At 51.0% G+C, this 15,955-nt stretch overlaps 1 protein-coding gene across 3 annotated transcripts in view; it reads right to left on the reverse strand.

Moving 5' to 3' along the window:
• unc5a (unc-5 netrin receptor A) overlaps nt 1-15,955 on the reverse strand; it is a 191,573-nt gene that overhangs the window by 29,742 nt on the left and 145,876 nt on the right. For 2 of the 3 annotated variants that reach the window (XM_064326453.1, XM_064326451.1), the window contains 4 exons: nt 15,535-15,702; nt 6,884-7,048; nt 1,875-2,096; nt 126-425 (listed from right to left, as the gene is read on the reverse strand). In XM_064326453.1, the coding sequence (XP_064182523.1) occupies nt 126-425; nt 1,875-2,096; nt 6,884-7,048; nt 15,535-15,702 (855 nt within the window). The remainder of the gene's footprint in view (nt 1-125; nt 426-1,874; nt 2,097-6,883; nt 7,049-15,534; nt 15,703-15,955) is intronic. The other variant, XM_064326452.1, reaches the window with a different exon arrangement.

The following is a 15,955-nucleotide window of genomic DNA, read 5'->3' on the forward strand; positions in this document are numbered from 1 at the left end:
AAATGTCTTTGTCCCAAACGTTATTTAAGCATGCGTGCGCAAGTTTGTGAGTGTTTGTGTGTGTGTGTGTGTGTGCGCTCGAGTGTCTGGCGTGTGTGTACGCGGTGACATTACGCGTGACTCACCGGTGTTGGGGATGGTCAGCCTCCCTCCCAGGAAGTTGAAGGTGCCGTAGGAGGTGTTGGCGGTGTCGCGGGGCAGCGTTTTAAAGTAGCCCTGCGCGGACAGCCGGTTCATGAGCTCGGCAGGGTCAGACGACAGCTTGCCGTTGTGCAGCGTGTGCGAGCCGTTGGGCAGCGGGTCCAGCAGGGGCCCGTTGGTCACCGACAGCTTGCCCGAGGTGTCGTGCCGCGATCTCAGGCTGCCCTGGTAGCTGCTTGTGGTGGTGGTGAGATCGGGCTGGATGGTAAGCAAATGGGAGTTCTCTATTAGAGCAAAAAACAGACAGACCACAGTGAAAATCACCCCGGGGTACCGACGGCCAAATGATAATACACCGGACAGCCAAATCAAACAGTCAGACAGCTTCTCTCTCAAGGACATACAGAGACCAGAGACTCACACTCACACACACAGACACTCGCACCCACACACACACTCACAGACACACACACACCCATACAATAAAACACACACACACACACACAATAAAACACACAAATGTATGAAAGCACACACACAGGGATTAGAAGTCCATTCTTCAGCTCATACATTAGTTCTTCCTCATCACCCTCTTCAGAACCCAAACAACGTCGGGGAAGATAAGCACTTCACCTCCAAATCCAAATCTATCAGCTCACGTCTACCCTCCTTTCTCCGCTCTCTCACTCACCCTCTCACTCGCTGTTGTACTTCAGTGCAGGCCAGGTCATGGTGTGTTAAGCCAATGGCATCGTACCAGTGCAGATTTTAAGAATTGAAATTCCTGCCTTCCAATAAATCATAACTCACTGCAAAACTGCTGCCACTCAAACACTGCGGACAATAATGAGGGGAGTATATCCCTCCTTCCGATGCATCTTATATGGACTGAGCAGAACAGCAATGTGCAATACATTAATGCACTATAACTCCAAACTGCAGAACTGAGAAATGTATAATATACTGCGCCTTCGTACCGCAGAATCATTTCATTATTTCCTGACTCAGTCTTGCAGTCACTTCTAAACCATCTTATTCCAGAGAAAAAAAGAGCCTTGGGTATAATAAATCCTCCCTAAATACTGACAAGGGCACCGACCTACTGACGAATAAGCACCAAGGCACAGACAGATGGGCACACACAGGGACACAGACTCACTGACAGACACAGGCATAGACAGACAAGCACAGACTGACAGGCATGAGTGCAGATGTACAGACAGACAGTCAGGCAGAGACAGATGGGCACATATACACTGACAGACACAGGCATGGACAGACAGGTAAAGACACACTGACAGGTACAACACAATCTCATTGACAGACAGTCAGACAAAGACAGATATTTACAGACTCATTGACAGGCACAGAAACAGACAGGCGGGCACAGAGTCTGACAGACGGCCACAGACTCTGACAGACACGGGCACAGACTCTGACAGACGGGCACAGACTCCGGCAGATGGGCACAGACTCATTGACAGGCACAGAAACAGGCAGATGGGCACAGACTCATTGACAGGCAGAAAAACAGACAGACGGGCACAGACTCGGGCAGACGGGCACAGACACCGGCAGACAGGTACAGACACACAGACAGACAGGCACAGACTCTGACAGATGGGCACAGACTCCGGCAGACAGGTACAGACACACAGACAGACAGGCACAGACTCTGACAGACGGGCACAGACTCCGGCAGACGGGCGCAGGCGGGGCGGAGGGTATCGTACTGCAGCGTGGCGGCCGGCGCGGTGCCCACGCACCTGGCTTGGCGGGCTTGGCGCCCACGGGCTGGAAGCCAGTGGTGAGGATGGAGGAGTCGGCCACGTCAGCGTCCAGCCCCTCCTTCTTCCTCCGGTACACCAGCACCACCACGATCAGCAGCAGCGTCAGGCAGATCGCCACGGCAACGATCCCCACGTACAGCGCCACGTCCTCAGGGCCCGAAGCAGCTGGTGGGGGGGTGGAGAAGAATGGATGAAGGAAGAAAGAGAGTGGGGGGGGGGGGGGAATTACATTATATCAGATTAGAATGAACTTCCTTCCTGTGGTGGCAGGTACGCAACACAGAACAGACACCCCACATAAAGTCTTGAAATGCTAAATAAATTATAGAATTTAAAAAAAATAAAAAGGAGGGAGATGGGTTAGAGAGAGAGATCTATACTCATTCCTTGGCAAATGGTTTTGTCCAACATGACCTACTGTACAGTCCAATGGGTTACATTATCATCAATAAATGATGTTTCTGTTACATTTATATAATAAAAAGCTATATGAATGTATTAAAACCGCAATGTAAATGTCATATAAATGTAACGACTGTCTTCAGAAAAAGCTTCAGGACAGCACTATGAGGCTCTCACTGGCTTGGTGCTTCAGACACATTTAAAACGGGAAGCACTGCAACCGAAAGTCAACGTGGACATGCTCTCCCAGCGACAGGCTTCTGGGCGGCGCTGGCTAGGTTAGCGAGCTGGCCAGTGCCGCCCCACATCTCGCGGTAATCCAGGGCTTTGCGGCGACTCTGTCGCGTGTTCAGAATACAAATGCTGCAGGAAGTCTGGAGGAAACGAAGAACCCAGAGCTTTCAATGGGATGGGGGAGGGGGGAGTCGCAAGGCGAGGAACGTCGAGGAGGACATTCTATGGTGGCTTATTAATGCCAAAAATCATGAAATTTACATGCACAAAACTCTAGGAACCATTTTGGTGACGGAAGTCCACCTTTGAGTGCAATACTGTAGCCTTCGAGGAGAAATCCAGGTTTTGTGCATGCACATAATCTGAAGGAGCACACAAAATTATTCTCCGAACACAACTACTCCTTGCCCTCAAAGTCTGATTCAGCTCATCCACTCTATTTTTATATTCGATATTAAATTTTTTTGACAAAACAAAATAAATACAACTAGTTTTATATATATATATATATATATATTGTAGTATCTTCTGGAAGATTTCATTGAAAATGACTTTCTACCAAAGTACGCCAACTGTGTATATCTGTCTCAACTAAAGCATGCCAGTATTCTGGGACGCGGTGTCAACATTGTTTTAACACATTGCTTCAGCAGCTGAAGAGAGAACACTTACAGAGATGCCTCTACAGAGAGTAAGAGAGAGAGAGAGAGAGAGAAAAAGAGAGAGAGCTCTGGAACCTGCCATGTGCCAAAAATGTACTTGTACGAACGTGTGTGTGTGTGCGTGCGTGTGTTTGTTCATTTTCACGTTTCAGACAATCTGTTCACACCTTCCTGAGCACTGTACCCAGCACACCTGCCCGGAGAGGCAAAGTGCCTTCTGGGTAACCTGGCGGGCAGTCTGACTGCCAAAAGGGATGAACTAAACTGCCCCAGCGACCTCACAAAAAAAGCCCACCCCCCCAGCACTGCTGTTCTACCTGACCACAGCTGACAGATCCTCTTTGTTTCCTTTGTTGGGGATGCAGTGTTATCTCTGGCTACTTATCAGCCAATCAGGGCCCAAGGTGTTATCAGACCACAGAGATGCCTTTTAGACCCAAAGTCATCGCAGATTATCATCCAGAAAGTCAATAACTCAAAGTGCCATTCAGCTTTAATTGGTGCTGCTAATTACGTTCCATAATTGGAAGATGGATTCTGTCTTGCTGGCCTCTTTCCGTGATGCCTTTTCCCTCCAGTCGCCCCCCTCCCTCGCTCCATCCCGCGCTCAGAGGAAGGATGACGGTGTTTCTGGTCCTTGACCCCATTCAGCTGTCATTCATCTCAGTGCTATCTCTCCGCACCACACACCTGACACAGACATGCTCCATTTTATGATGGACATTGCGCTTCCCGCACCTCTTCAAGGTTAGAGGCGGTTTCTTTTCCCCAAACTTTGGATTGGGGTACTTCTGGACAATGCAGAGCTTTCTTGAAGCTATTCTTCATATAGCACCTCCTATGCAGAGACTCTCGATCCCCCATTGGACATTTTCTTGAGTCCTTGGGATCTGTTGCTGTGTACTAATCCTGGCAGTTGTAGGGCTATTAGGTACACAGTTCTCGGTTTCACACTCCCTGATGACCAGGTGACTGATGTTAATCCACCATTCCCCAGGTGCTGTTGATTTCAATCCCCCACCCTTTAAAAAGCAAGGCATGGGGAAAGGCTGGCAGTGGAACATGCTGGTAATGGCATCATCATGGGATCACCATAGAAGCATCACGTCATTAGTGGCATGGGTGTGTGTGTCCATCACCAGACAAAGTGTTCAACAGTGGGTTCAACAGTGAAGAAAACAACTGAGAAACCTGAGAGAACTAGTTAACCAATCAAAGAACTGCCTATGTCATGCATGACCAATCAGGGCAGCCCACAACTAGAATTAATGTTGGGCCACAAACACCAGGCCACCAGTGCGTATGTGGCCAGTAATATCTATACGATCATTAAACCTCTTCAGTTTGGGAAGCAGTAAACTGCTGCATTGGAGAAACAGCCAAAGTGGACGTGTTTTTTGCAGAGTGCATCCTCTGCCAAAACGTCATATTTATTTGCTAAGCATGGAAAAAAAAGTCCAATTAAGCAAAACGCAAACAGCAGGCTTGTCTTCTGTGACTTGGATGTTTGCCTTTAAGAAGACCGAGCGAATCAAGCCATGACGCTTGAAGCTGTCCTGATGCAGGCCCTGCTCCCGGCACTGTACCAAACCACACAAATACAAACTGTATTTGGTTATGAATCCCTTTCATCCTTTCCTTCTTTTAGCTCCTCGCACCCGGCTGGGATTTGACTACTGAAGTCGCCTCAGATCCCGTAAGCATCTCCCCACCCTGCTTGAATGCTGGGACGTCTTATCTTCTGATCTCACTTCTCTGTGCTGTATCAAATGGACTGGGTTTGTCAGACCACTCCAGAGTATGCAGACTGTGGTTTTGTTTGACACCGTGTCCCCTCCCCCCTCCAGTGCCCCCCAGCCACCAACCAACCCCCCCCCCCCTCGCCACCCGGCAACGCTGGCTGACGAGATCACAAAGCCTGCTATGATTAGACACGACACCTGACCTTTTCTGGTTAACGAGTAGAAGGGGAAACGTCTCAGTGGTCAATCAACGGATTCTCCATACTCCGGCAGTCAGACATACAGGGAAGGGTCGCAGTGTAATTATGATTCACAGATTGTCAAGCAATAATAATAAAGAAAAAAAGATGACAAAAAAGATGAATTGTGCCTCTCTCCCTTTTTAGACGAAGTGACGTTCTTCTTGCTGGTGGGGGGTGATGAAATCACTTCTGCGTTCGTGGAGAAAGTGACTCATTGGCTGATCAGGCTGAAGAACGCGCGGCAGACTGGCAGGCAGTCAGGATGTGGCTGGCGTTCTGGCTAATTGAAGCTGTGCGTTGTTCTACCTCTCACTCTACAGCCTTCTGCCATTGTTCACACAAGCCCATCTGCTCCCAGAAGAATGAGACCACTACGCTCAAGTTCAGGATTATTTATACTGTAATATCACCCCAAGGAGTACTGTTACACTATTGTAAACGAGCATGTGTGTGTTAGTAGGTGTGAGGGAGAGTATGCATGCATGTGTGTGCGTATGCGTAAGAGGGAGTCAGAGCATACGTGTGTCTGTGTGGCTGTGCAGGTATGTATGTATTTCTGTGCATGTGTCTGTGTCTCCATGTCTGTATGCATCAGTGTGTGTATGTGTGCATGAATGGTCATGTGTGAGTGTGTGTCTGTGTGTGTGTGTGTGTGGTCATGTGTGTGTGTGTGTCATGTGCATGTGTGTGTGTGTGTGTGTGTGTGTTCAGCCATAACCGGTCTTAAGACATGCTTCTGACATTTGACCTCTTGACACTTGGCTGATTGGTGGGATCTAACCTTGCTGGGTGCGATCGTTATTCTTGGGAGCGGAGTCTGGATACTGTGTGAATCGAGCCCAAACAAACGGTCTGCTTTGATCCGTGGGGACGTGCCGGCTCCTCTTTGAAGTCCATCTGCTTAACTGTAAACCCTGCGGCGCTAACCGCTAATTTCCCCATGGCAGCCATCATTTGAGGCTTGCTGGTTTTAATTTGCACAATATGGAGGTTTTTAATGAGACAGTGGCTAAATATGGCGTGCTGGCACTTTCCTGGCCACCTTGAATGGACCAAAAAAAATAAAAAACTGAAAAATAAAAAACCCCAAAAAAATACACAAAAGGTGTACTGGGCGATAGTACAGTTGAGATATTGTGCCAATTTACAGTACACATTAATTACTTGACAAGCCAAAGATGACTGTTATGTCAGGATATTGGAATACAGCCATTATGTCTGTGTAATCCCTGTGGTTTAAGGCGTTTTTTTGCAGTTGAGTGTCATTGAAGTAAGGAATATATTCACAACATTCATGTTGTTTGCTTCAAAAAAAAAAAAAAAAAGAGACAGCATTTAAAACTCACTTTCTGTACAAACATGGTCTCCCGTATCAGAACTGAAGACATTCAGAATGTAGTCCTTTCAGTCAAGGATGTAATTTTTCCAATCATCCCCTGGTAGTAACTAGCGTGTTCCTGTGAGTGCGTGCTTATGTGTGCGTGTGTGTATGTGTGCCTGTGTGTGTGCGTGTGAGTGTGTGTTCTTGCATAGGTGTGCGTGTGTGTGTGTGTTTGTGTGTGTGTGCCTGTGTGTGTGTGTGTGAGTGAGTGTGTGTTCTTGCATATGCATGCGTGTGTGTGTGTGTGTGTGTGTGTGTGCGCGCATGTGTGTGTATGTGCAGTACTCACTCTGAGGGCAGAGTTCACTGGTGCAGTTTACAGACTGCAGGTCCAGGCCGTGGCAGTCTCTGCCTCCTGTCCCAGGCGCGGGCTGGCTGCACTCTCGACTCCTCCACATGGTGCAGTCTGCTCCACAAGCTGACCACTTACTCCACCCACTCCAGCCTCCATCTACTGGTAAACAGAGACCACAGTTACTACTCCACCCACTGCAGCCTCCATCTACTGATAAACAGAAACAACACAGTTACTACAATACTCACTCCACCCTCCATCTACTAATGAACACCAACATCACAGTTGCAACTACACCCAGTCCAGCCTCCATCTACTGATAAATAAAAACACCACAGTTACTACTACACCCACTCCAGCCTCCATCTACTAATGAACACCAACATCACAGTTACTACACCCACTCCAGCCTCCATCTACTGATAAACACCAAATTCACAGTATCTCCGTCCACTCCAGCCTCCATCTACTGATAAACAAAAACACCACAGTTACTACTACACCCACTCCAGCCTCCATCTACTAATGAACACCAACATCACAGTTACTCCACCCACTACAGACTCATCTACTAATAAACACCAACATCACAGTAACTACACCCACTCCAGCCTCCATCTACTGATAAACACCAAATCATCTCCACAACCTGTCCCTCCTCCCCTACATGTTTGATCCTTCCCACCTGTAAGAAAAGCCTTGTCACACACACAGGCACACACACAGGAATACACATGCTTGCTAAATCTAGCCTGTTGTAGGGAGACACTGACACACAAGGTCAGTGCTACAGGAAAGTAAAGAGCGGTAGCTCAGAGCCCCGCCCTGTGTCCATGCTCCGTCAGTGCCAGAGATTACAGCCTGTCTCTGCAAACCCATTATCCCCACACAGCAGCACCAACTGTCTCACCCTTCCCATGACTTCCCACTGGGAATCCCAGCATCAGGGAGGGGAGTTACCACAGGTAGGGCTCCCCTCTGTTCCCCCTCCCTTCCAAGCTCCAAGTCACGACCCACCCCCGTGCCGCCACATCGTCACGGAAACACGCAACATGCACCAGAGGCTAAAGAGAGGGAAACAGAGGGATGAGGACGGTGGGGCCGGAGGGAAACGAGGGGCTGCTTTATGAGGGGTTGAGGGGGATATACTGTAGATTCAGGACGATGTCAGGACGATGCCATCCGTACTACGGAGGAAAGCTGAAAAGCCGACGTGGTGCCAGACTTTTGAAGGTTACTGGTGGGCTAATGTGAACACAGACCATAATGAGCCCCCAGAGGTCACACACGGGTGTGAGGTGAGAAAAGGATGAGAGAGAGAGAGAGAGAAATAGACAGAGAGAGCTTTGGATTCTGTGTGATCTGCAGCATGAAGAATGTACATGTGAATGGAGTGTGTGTGTGTGTGTGTGTATGTGTGCGTGCATGTGTTAGTGTGTATGTATGTGTGTGTTTGTGCATTCAAACTCCTGTCTATGTTGTCAGATTGATAGATCAGTTCATGCCTCATAAGATGTTATTTTTTTTATGATTTTCAATTTATCTCTATTTAATTTTGTTTATTGCTTTGGCAACATTGTTTTTACCTTGAACAATCAAGTCAATAAAGCAATTTGAATGATCAGTGGTTCTTTTGTTACACAATTATCTTTATAGGCTTTGGTCACATGCATAAAATATGTCATGCCAATAAAGCATTTAAAACTGAATATAGAGAGAGAACAAGAGTGGGAGAGATGGGGAGAAAAATATGGAGACAGCGGAAACAGAAAGAGAGAGAGAAAGAACGAGAGAAAGGGGGGGGAGAGAGAGAGAAAGGGGAGAGAGGGAGGGAGAAACGAGAGGGAGAGAGAAAGAGACAGAGAGACAGAACAAAGCAAGAGAGAGCAGAACTGGAGCAGCAGGTTACAGAGCTGCTCAGGGATCCCACCAATCAGATAGGAGCTGGGTAAGGTGCCATTCATTAACCCCATCTGCCATGCTGGTCAATTTACTGAGTAGCAGGCAGGATTTCCTTATACAAGGCCGGAGTCCACAGTCTGTAAGCACCAGAGTTTGGGATGAAAAAAAAATCTCTTTCATTTTTCATTTGGGGTGAGGGGAGGGGCAGCAATCCACCCGTGACGGCCAGCATTTTAAAACAACGGCGTAATGAATAATACAGGTGTCTCGCCATCCCCACAAAGCTCCTGGCAACAGAGGGGATGAGCGACACGTTAGCGCACACGCGCTGGTGCGCACGCGATCGAGGGCGTGGCCGCCCTGCGCCGCGGCGTGGGCGGCCGCTCCTGCCCGATCGCCGGGTCGCCGGGTCTCCGCTCGGAATGTTCCGTCCGGCGGAGGGAGCGTAACCAATCAGGTAATTGGCCCTGTTTGCCGTTAAGTGGGAACCCGACTGCCAGGCTGGCAGGCTCTCCACTTAGGCTGATTACCCGAGACGGAAGCGTTCGCTTCATCAGCATCCGTCTAACACGCGTAGCCATATTTCAGGGGGGGAGATAAATAAAGAAATAAATAAACAAATAGGTAAATAAATAAGCAAATAAATAAAAGGAACAGGGACAGCGTTTTGCTTGGCGTACGACGTGATGAGCTGATCTTGTTTTTCTGCCACCGAGCGGAACTAACGAGCACATAAGTGACATCTCATAAACAGATTTAAGCACAGCAGCCGGGAGAGCCACCGTAATCAAACGACGATGGTGCGAGCGTCCCCGTCCCAAATTAAAGAAAGCCGGAGCCCTGGAGGATCATGGGAGACGCGCTACACCACACCCCCTCCCCCCCCACCTCCCCCCCCCCTCCTTAACAGATTCCTCCTGCAACGTGACAAGCCCCCGAGAAAGTGTCACAATTTAAATTTTTTCCCCGTCTGGATTTTTTTTTCTTCTTCTTCTTTTGTCACCGCGCTCGGCAACGCGGCGGCTCTGGGTGGAAACCGCCGCTGCTTTCCAATCACGCAGCGCGGCGGGTTCCCAGCGTCCGGGCCCGCGCCTTAATGCAATAACCCAGCGGTGCAGTCTGGTCCGGCGGCCGGCCGAGGGGCGAGGGGGCCGGAAAGCTTTTCAACCACGCGGCGGGGGCGAGCGCTCGCGCTCCCCTCTCCCCCAATCACCGGCCCCGACCCCGGCCTCTTCTCCTGTTGCTAGGCGCTGGCGACCGAAGGAGGCGGGCGATCGGTTTCGGGGGGGTGCGGCGGCCTTTCTCCCGACCGACGCGGCGACCCCCTCGGCTCGGAGGCCGGCGCCGGCGAGAAAGCCCCGGAAAGCGGCGTCGGAGGCGCTGAGGGGGGGCGGCCGGAGAGCGCCCCTGTTTAAGCGGTTTCACCTTGGCCTGTGCCAGCCCGGCCGCATCCCAGCCCCACGCTGCGAGAAGCCGGAGGAGAAATGACCCGAGTGCAAGTGAGAAATAAACGCTCTGACGCCCTGCCTTTTACGTGAGTGTGCCAGGCCGATTCATCACGCGCTGCCGCGCTGCTTCCACTGCGGCGCGGGCGTCCGGCTGCCTTTTCCCTCGCGAAAACGAGCCCCTTCCCCGGCCAGGAATGAGGCTCGGAGCTTCCGCGCCTCCTGCGCTAACGGCGGACCGCGTTCGCCTTGTGCAGCCGTGGCAACGGAACAGGAGGGAAGAGGAGGAGCGATAGAGCAGGATAGAGCAGACGCTGGTACTGAGCAAGCGGAGGGATACAGCAGGCTAGATCACAAGGCGGGCGCTGGGTTAGAGCGGGCTCTAGGACAGAGCAGGTGCTGGGTAATTGCAGGCTGCGGGATAGCGCAGGGGCTGGGTTAGAGCAGGAGCTGGGTAATTGCAGGCTGTGAGATATAGCAGGGGCCGGGTTGGAGCAGGATGTAGGGTAGAGCAGGTGCTGGGTAATTGCAGGCTGTAGGATAATGCAGGTGCTGGGTAATTGCAGGCTATAGGATATGCAGGTGCTGGGTTAGAGCAGGGTGCAGGATAGAGCAGGTGCTGGGTAATTGCAGGCTGTGAGATAGAGCAGGGACTGGGTTATAGCAGGCGCTAGGTTAGAACTGGTTCTGTGTTACAGCAGACTATACGACAAGGCAGGTGCTGGGTTAGAGCAGGCATTGGCTTAGAGCAGGTGCTGGGTTAGGAGCAGGTGATGATTCTCATTCCCTTACACCTTGTGTGTGTGTGTGTGTGTGTGTGTGTGTGCACGCGTGTAAGAACGTGTCCTATCGTGTACCGTAGCAGGCAGTAGGGTTGGGGTTGAAATGTGAAGCTCATTAGAGCAGAGTGTGACCCAATGCACAGTCAGCAGTGACTAGATGGGCTGGACCTGGCACAGGGCTGCCCTAGCACTGCCAGGCAAGCAGTTATATCCACCGGCACAGCTGTTTACAGAGCGCAGCCGTGATTGATGCCCTGTTTAACTGCCCTGCCTCCACCTTCACACCCCCAACCCATAACCCCAAACCCTACCCCTGCCAGAGAAAGAGGGGGGAAAACATCTGTGCTGTGATAATACCACTGACTGCACACACACACACACACACACACTCATACATACAGACACAGACACTCACACAACAAATTGCAGCACACGACACCTAGCACACAAACACACACTCATGCACACACACAAACACCAAGCCACCACAAACACACACTCACACATACACACACACACAAAACACACACACGCACACTCACAAACGCACACAGGCACACACACACACACACACACAAGCACACACATGCAGCTGTCATCAATATGCAGGTGATGAGCAATGTTATCCATGTTTGAAAAGGACGTGTGACTCATCTTGCTACAGGCCACAACTTAACAGTCTAACTGAAATATTGAACATTAAAACCCACTCAAAGCAAAGACCAGGTCAGACCAGACTTTTCAGTACGTGACCCTCCAGTCAAATGGCAATTTAAAAATCAGTATCGTACGTGAGTTGAAAAAATAAAATAATATCACTGTTTAAATGATATTAAAGACAGGCCAGGGAAGAGCATACATGACAGTAAACAGATCCAACGTCACACATTACACAAGGCAATGCGTGTGCTTTGTATTAACCTTGTGATAAAGACACTTAGGAGCCATATATCATCATTAGTCACTGGGGTGCGCTTACAATTTCATCCATTTTTATTTTGACTGCTTACTGAAAGACCATAACCATGGACCCAAAGTCTCTATTACAACGTTTGGGAAAATATATGCCGTAAGAAAAAGGAATATGTCTCAATTTTTTAAACAATGTTTTTTTTTTTCTGAAATCAGAACCATGGAATGTAATCCTTTTGTGAAAACAGCAACAGGTTCAGTAATACTGTGGAGCTGTTGCTACTCAGCCAATCAGAAAAACACTCCCCCTTGCCAAAGACACAGTGAAAATTCACCCCCCCCCCCCACCACCACAAACAGGCTGAATAGATGATGAGGCTTACAGGGCTGGCTGGGGGTGAAAACCGGAATGAACCAGTAATCAGCAATGTTTCTGCCATCAGTACAAGCATAACTCAAATCGCCATTGATTCCATTGACAGCCTTGACGCGTGAATGAATTATGCTCGTTTCTTTCCAAGGCGCCACGCTAGCGTTAAATAAATGACCTTCACGGAGAGCCGCGGCTCACGCTTCAAGGTCACAGGAGAAAATGCTCGCCGAACATGAGGACGGTCTCTGCTGTACGGAAACTATAGAATGCGGGGTCATTTTTATAGCGTATACTTTTTCTTTTTCTCAAAAAAGATACATTCCCTCCCAATCCACCCCCACCTGCCATATTGTTTTATTTGTGGACTGGTTTCTTCACCCACTTGCTCACTTGCGTCGCTCCGTAAATGATGATTTATGCCAGAGCTGAGCAGGAAGTGCGTTTTGATAAATCGGAAAGAAGTCTCGGATGGTACGGCTGTCTGGATGTGTCCTGCATGCGATGACAGATGGGAAATGAATGTGTGTGTGTGTGTGTGTGTGTGTGTGTGTGTGTGTGCAGTGCATGCATGTAAAAAAATTCCCTATTGTGTACCATAGCAGGCAGTAGTGTGCAGAGTGTGTGCGTGTGCATGTACGCTTGCGTGCAGGTGTATGTGTCTGTGTGTGTGTGTTTGCACGCATGTGTGTGTGTGTGTATGTACCTGTGTACATGTAGATGTGTATGACCGTGAAAATACACTTGTGTTTGTGTGTGTAAGTTGGTTTGTCTGTCCGCACTGTTGCAAGGTGGATGAGGAAGTAAATGTATGCACAGCAGCGTTCCAGGGTCAAATCCAATGTGTTGCAATATTTTTATATGAGGTAAGAAATAATCACGCCACATTACAAAATTCAGCTGCGAGCACCACGACACTCAGCACTAATCGCACCACACTAATTTATATCCACCTTAATGGCATTACACCAGTCCTCATTATGCCAAACTCAACCCTAATCACACCACGCGACAATATTAATCCCAAATCGTACCGCACCACAATATTCGACTCTATTTACGCCACGCTGCAGTCGCTCGACCCAAATCGCACCTCACTGCAGCACTGAACACATTGCGGAGCTCAGTGTTAGCGGCTCGCCGCCCAGCCCTATTCAAACCGGCCCAAGGCCCCTTTCCCTCTGATGCTCGCGCTCCCGCTCCAGTTTCTCCGCCGCGCTGCCGTCGTCCTGTCCCGTCCCCTCTCTCTCTCTCCACCGGCGTCTGCCGTCGTCGCCGCCGCCGCTCCTTTAATTCCCCGCAGCGCTGTCGCTGGAAGTCGCTTTGCTTAAAGAGCGATGTTCGCCGGGGCCCTTATTGAATTACGGCGCGTGCGATCGGGGGCCCGGCTGAGTGCGCCGTGAAAGCCGAGACCCGCCTGAGTGGAGGAGCAGCTCCTGGCTGTGACACGGGCTTCGATTTTCCCCCGCAGTCTCGCTGCTCAGCCCTGGAAGCTCTCTTACCAGCCTGCGTCCCCCCCCCCCAACCTCCCCCCAACTCTGCCCCAACCCCCATACCCCACCTCTACGCCATCCACCCCCTCCCCCAACTCCGCCCAACCCAATACCCACCTCACCCATCCACCCCCCCAACTCCGCCCCAACCCCCATCCCAGACCCCACCTTTACACCCCCCCTCACCCCCCAACGTCTACACATGCAGTAAACTCCATTGCCCCTCCCACTCCCCCGCCCCTGCAATTTCCTCTGCAGGTCGCTGAGCCCCGGATATCTGTTACCAGCCAGCAACGCCCCCGCTTGCTCCTGTCTGTTAGCACACCCCTTTCTCACAGCCAAACCCATCCTGTCCTGCTACTCCACTCGCTCCCCCACACCCAAACCCAACCCTCTGTCCCACACAATCCCCCAGACCCAAACCCAACCCAATACCGCCGTCCCACACCCTCCCCCAGACCCAAACCCAACCCAATACCGCCGTCCCACACCCTCCCCCAGACCCAAACCCAACCCAATACCGCCGTCCCACTCTGTCTGCCACACCCAAACCCAACCCAATAGCGCCATCCCACTCCTTCAACCCACACCCAATACAACCGTCCCACGTCCTCCCCCACACCCAGACCCAACCCAATACCACCATCCCACTCCCTCCCCCACACCCAAACCCAAGCCATCCTGTTGTCCGACTTCCTCCCCCCTTTTCCTGTGATACTACTCGTGTACCAGTGAAATGCCAACTGCAACCCCATAGTTACCAAGAGACTGCCGCCACCCCCACATTCCACAGCCCCCCCCCCCATGCTATCATTTGGCCACGTGTCTCCCTAAGAGAGGCCAAGGCAGGCCCTTAAATGAGGTTGCCTGGCTTCCATCACAAACAGCGAAGGATCAATACACACAGGCCCCGGGGGGAGGTGGGGGGGGATCGAAGATGCTTTAACTCCTGATGTGTTGACGTGCAGCATGACTTCCTTTCGGACTTTACCTGTGTACTACAGCTCAGAGCGCACGCTGATCTCACCTTTCTACCATCAGCATTCTGGGAGACAACGCAGGGAGAACCAGCCGCTGATTATCCCACAGGGCCGAAAAAGCTACGGTGGGGTACCTCAGCATAGCCGCACGGAACTGTCCTCCAGCCGGGCGTGCCAGCTCAACATAGCAACAGGACTTGCGCAGTCGGGCATCTCAGTACATCAACAAGGCCCCTATCATACGGCAGGGCACCTCGGCATAGCAACAGGGCCTCTATCCTACAGCACGGTAGCTCAGCATAGCAACAGAGAACTAATCTATAGCAGGACACCACAGCATAGCAGCAAGGCCACTATCATACAGCATGGCACCTCAGCATAGCAACAGGGCCCCTATGATACAGCATGGCACGTCAGCATAGCAACAGGGCCTCTATCATACAGCATGGCACCTCAGCATAGCAACAGGACTTCCACAGCTGGGCATCCTTGCTATTTGCTCTTTTCAGGGGAGGGCACATTTTGTAGCTATTTAGCAAATCAATCAATGAATCTATCTCTACTGGAAGCATAAAAAAGTGGAAAAAGGAAATAAAAGATCTGCAATCTGCGGAGAGAGATGGCACGCCCTTTCCATTAAGCAGTCGCTTGAAACAGCTGGCTTTTCACAGAAGGAGCGTGCCGTTTTTAAACTGAAAAAGCAAGCTGTTCTATCTACGGCTGTCCACCAGGGGGGGCCACACGGAGGGTATGTGTGTTACCTGGACAGGTGGCAGTGCAGGCGCTTTTCTGGATGTTCTGCCCCTCGCAGAAGGTCCCGCCGTTCAAGGGGGTGGGGTTTGTGCAGCTCCGACTCCTCTTCTGAAAGCCCCGCCCACAGGTGGCGCTGCAGGCCGCCCACCCCGTCCATGTGGACCAACCGCCGTTGACTGCCGGCGGGCAAAGGCCCGGGGGGGAAAAGTTCGGGGGGGGAGGGGGGGTGGGTGGAGAGAGCAGCCAGGATTACCCGACAAGCACAAGACCAGTAACCGCGACGGACACCGCCACTCACACGCCAGGGAGAACAGCGACGGTGGAACAGCCACTTCCTGCGCTCGTATGGAGGGGAATACGGGCCTGCCGGGGTTAAAGGTCACGCTAGGCCCTGCCGTGGCTGAAGGTCACCCCCGCAAACCCTCGCCT

The sequence above is a fragment of the Anguilla rostrata genome, chromosome 3 (genome assembly GCF_018555375.3).
Source record: "Anguilla rostrata isolate EN2019 chromosome 3, ASM1855537v3, whole genome shotgun sequence".
NCBI classification, from domain to species: Eukaryota; Metazoa; Chordata; class Actinopteri; order Anguilliformes; family Anguillidae; genus Anguilla; species Anguilla rostrata.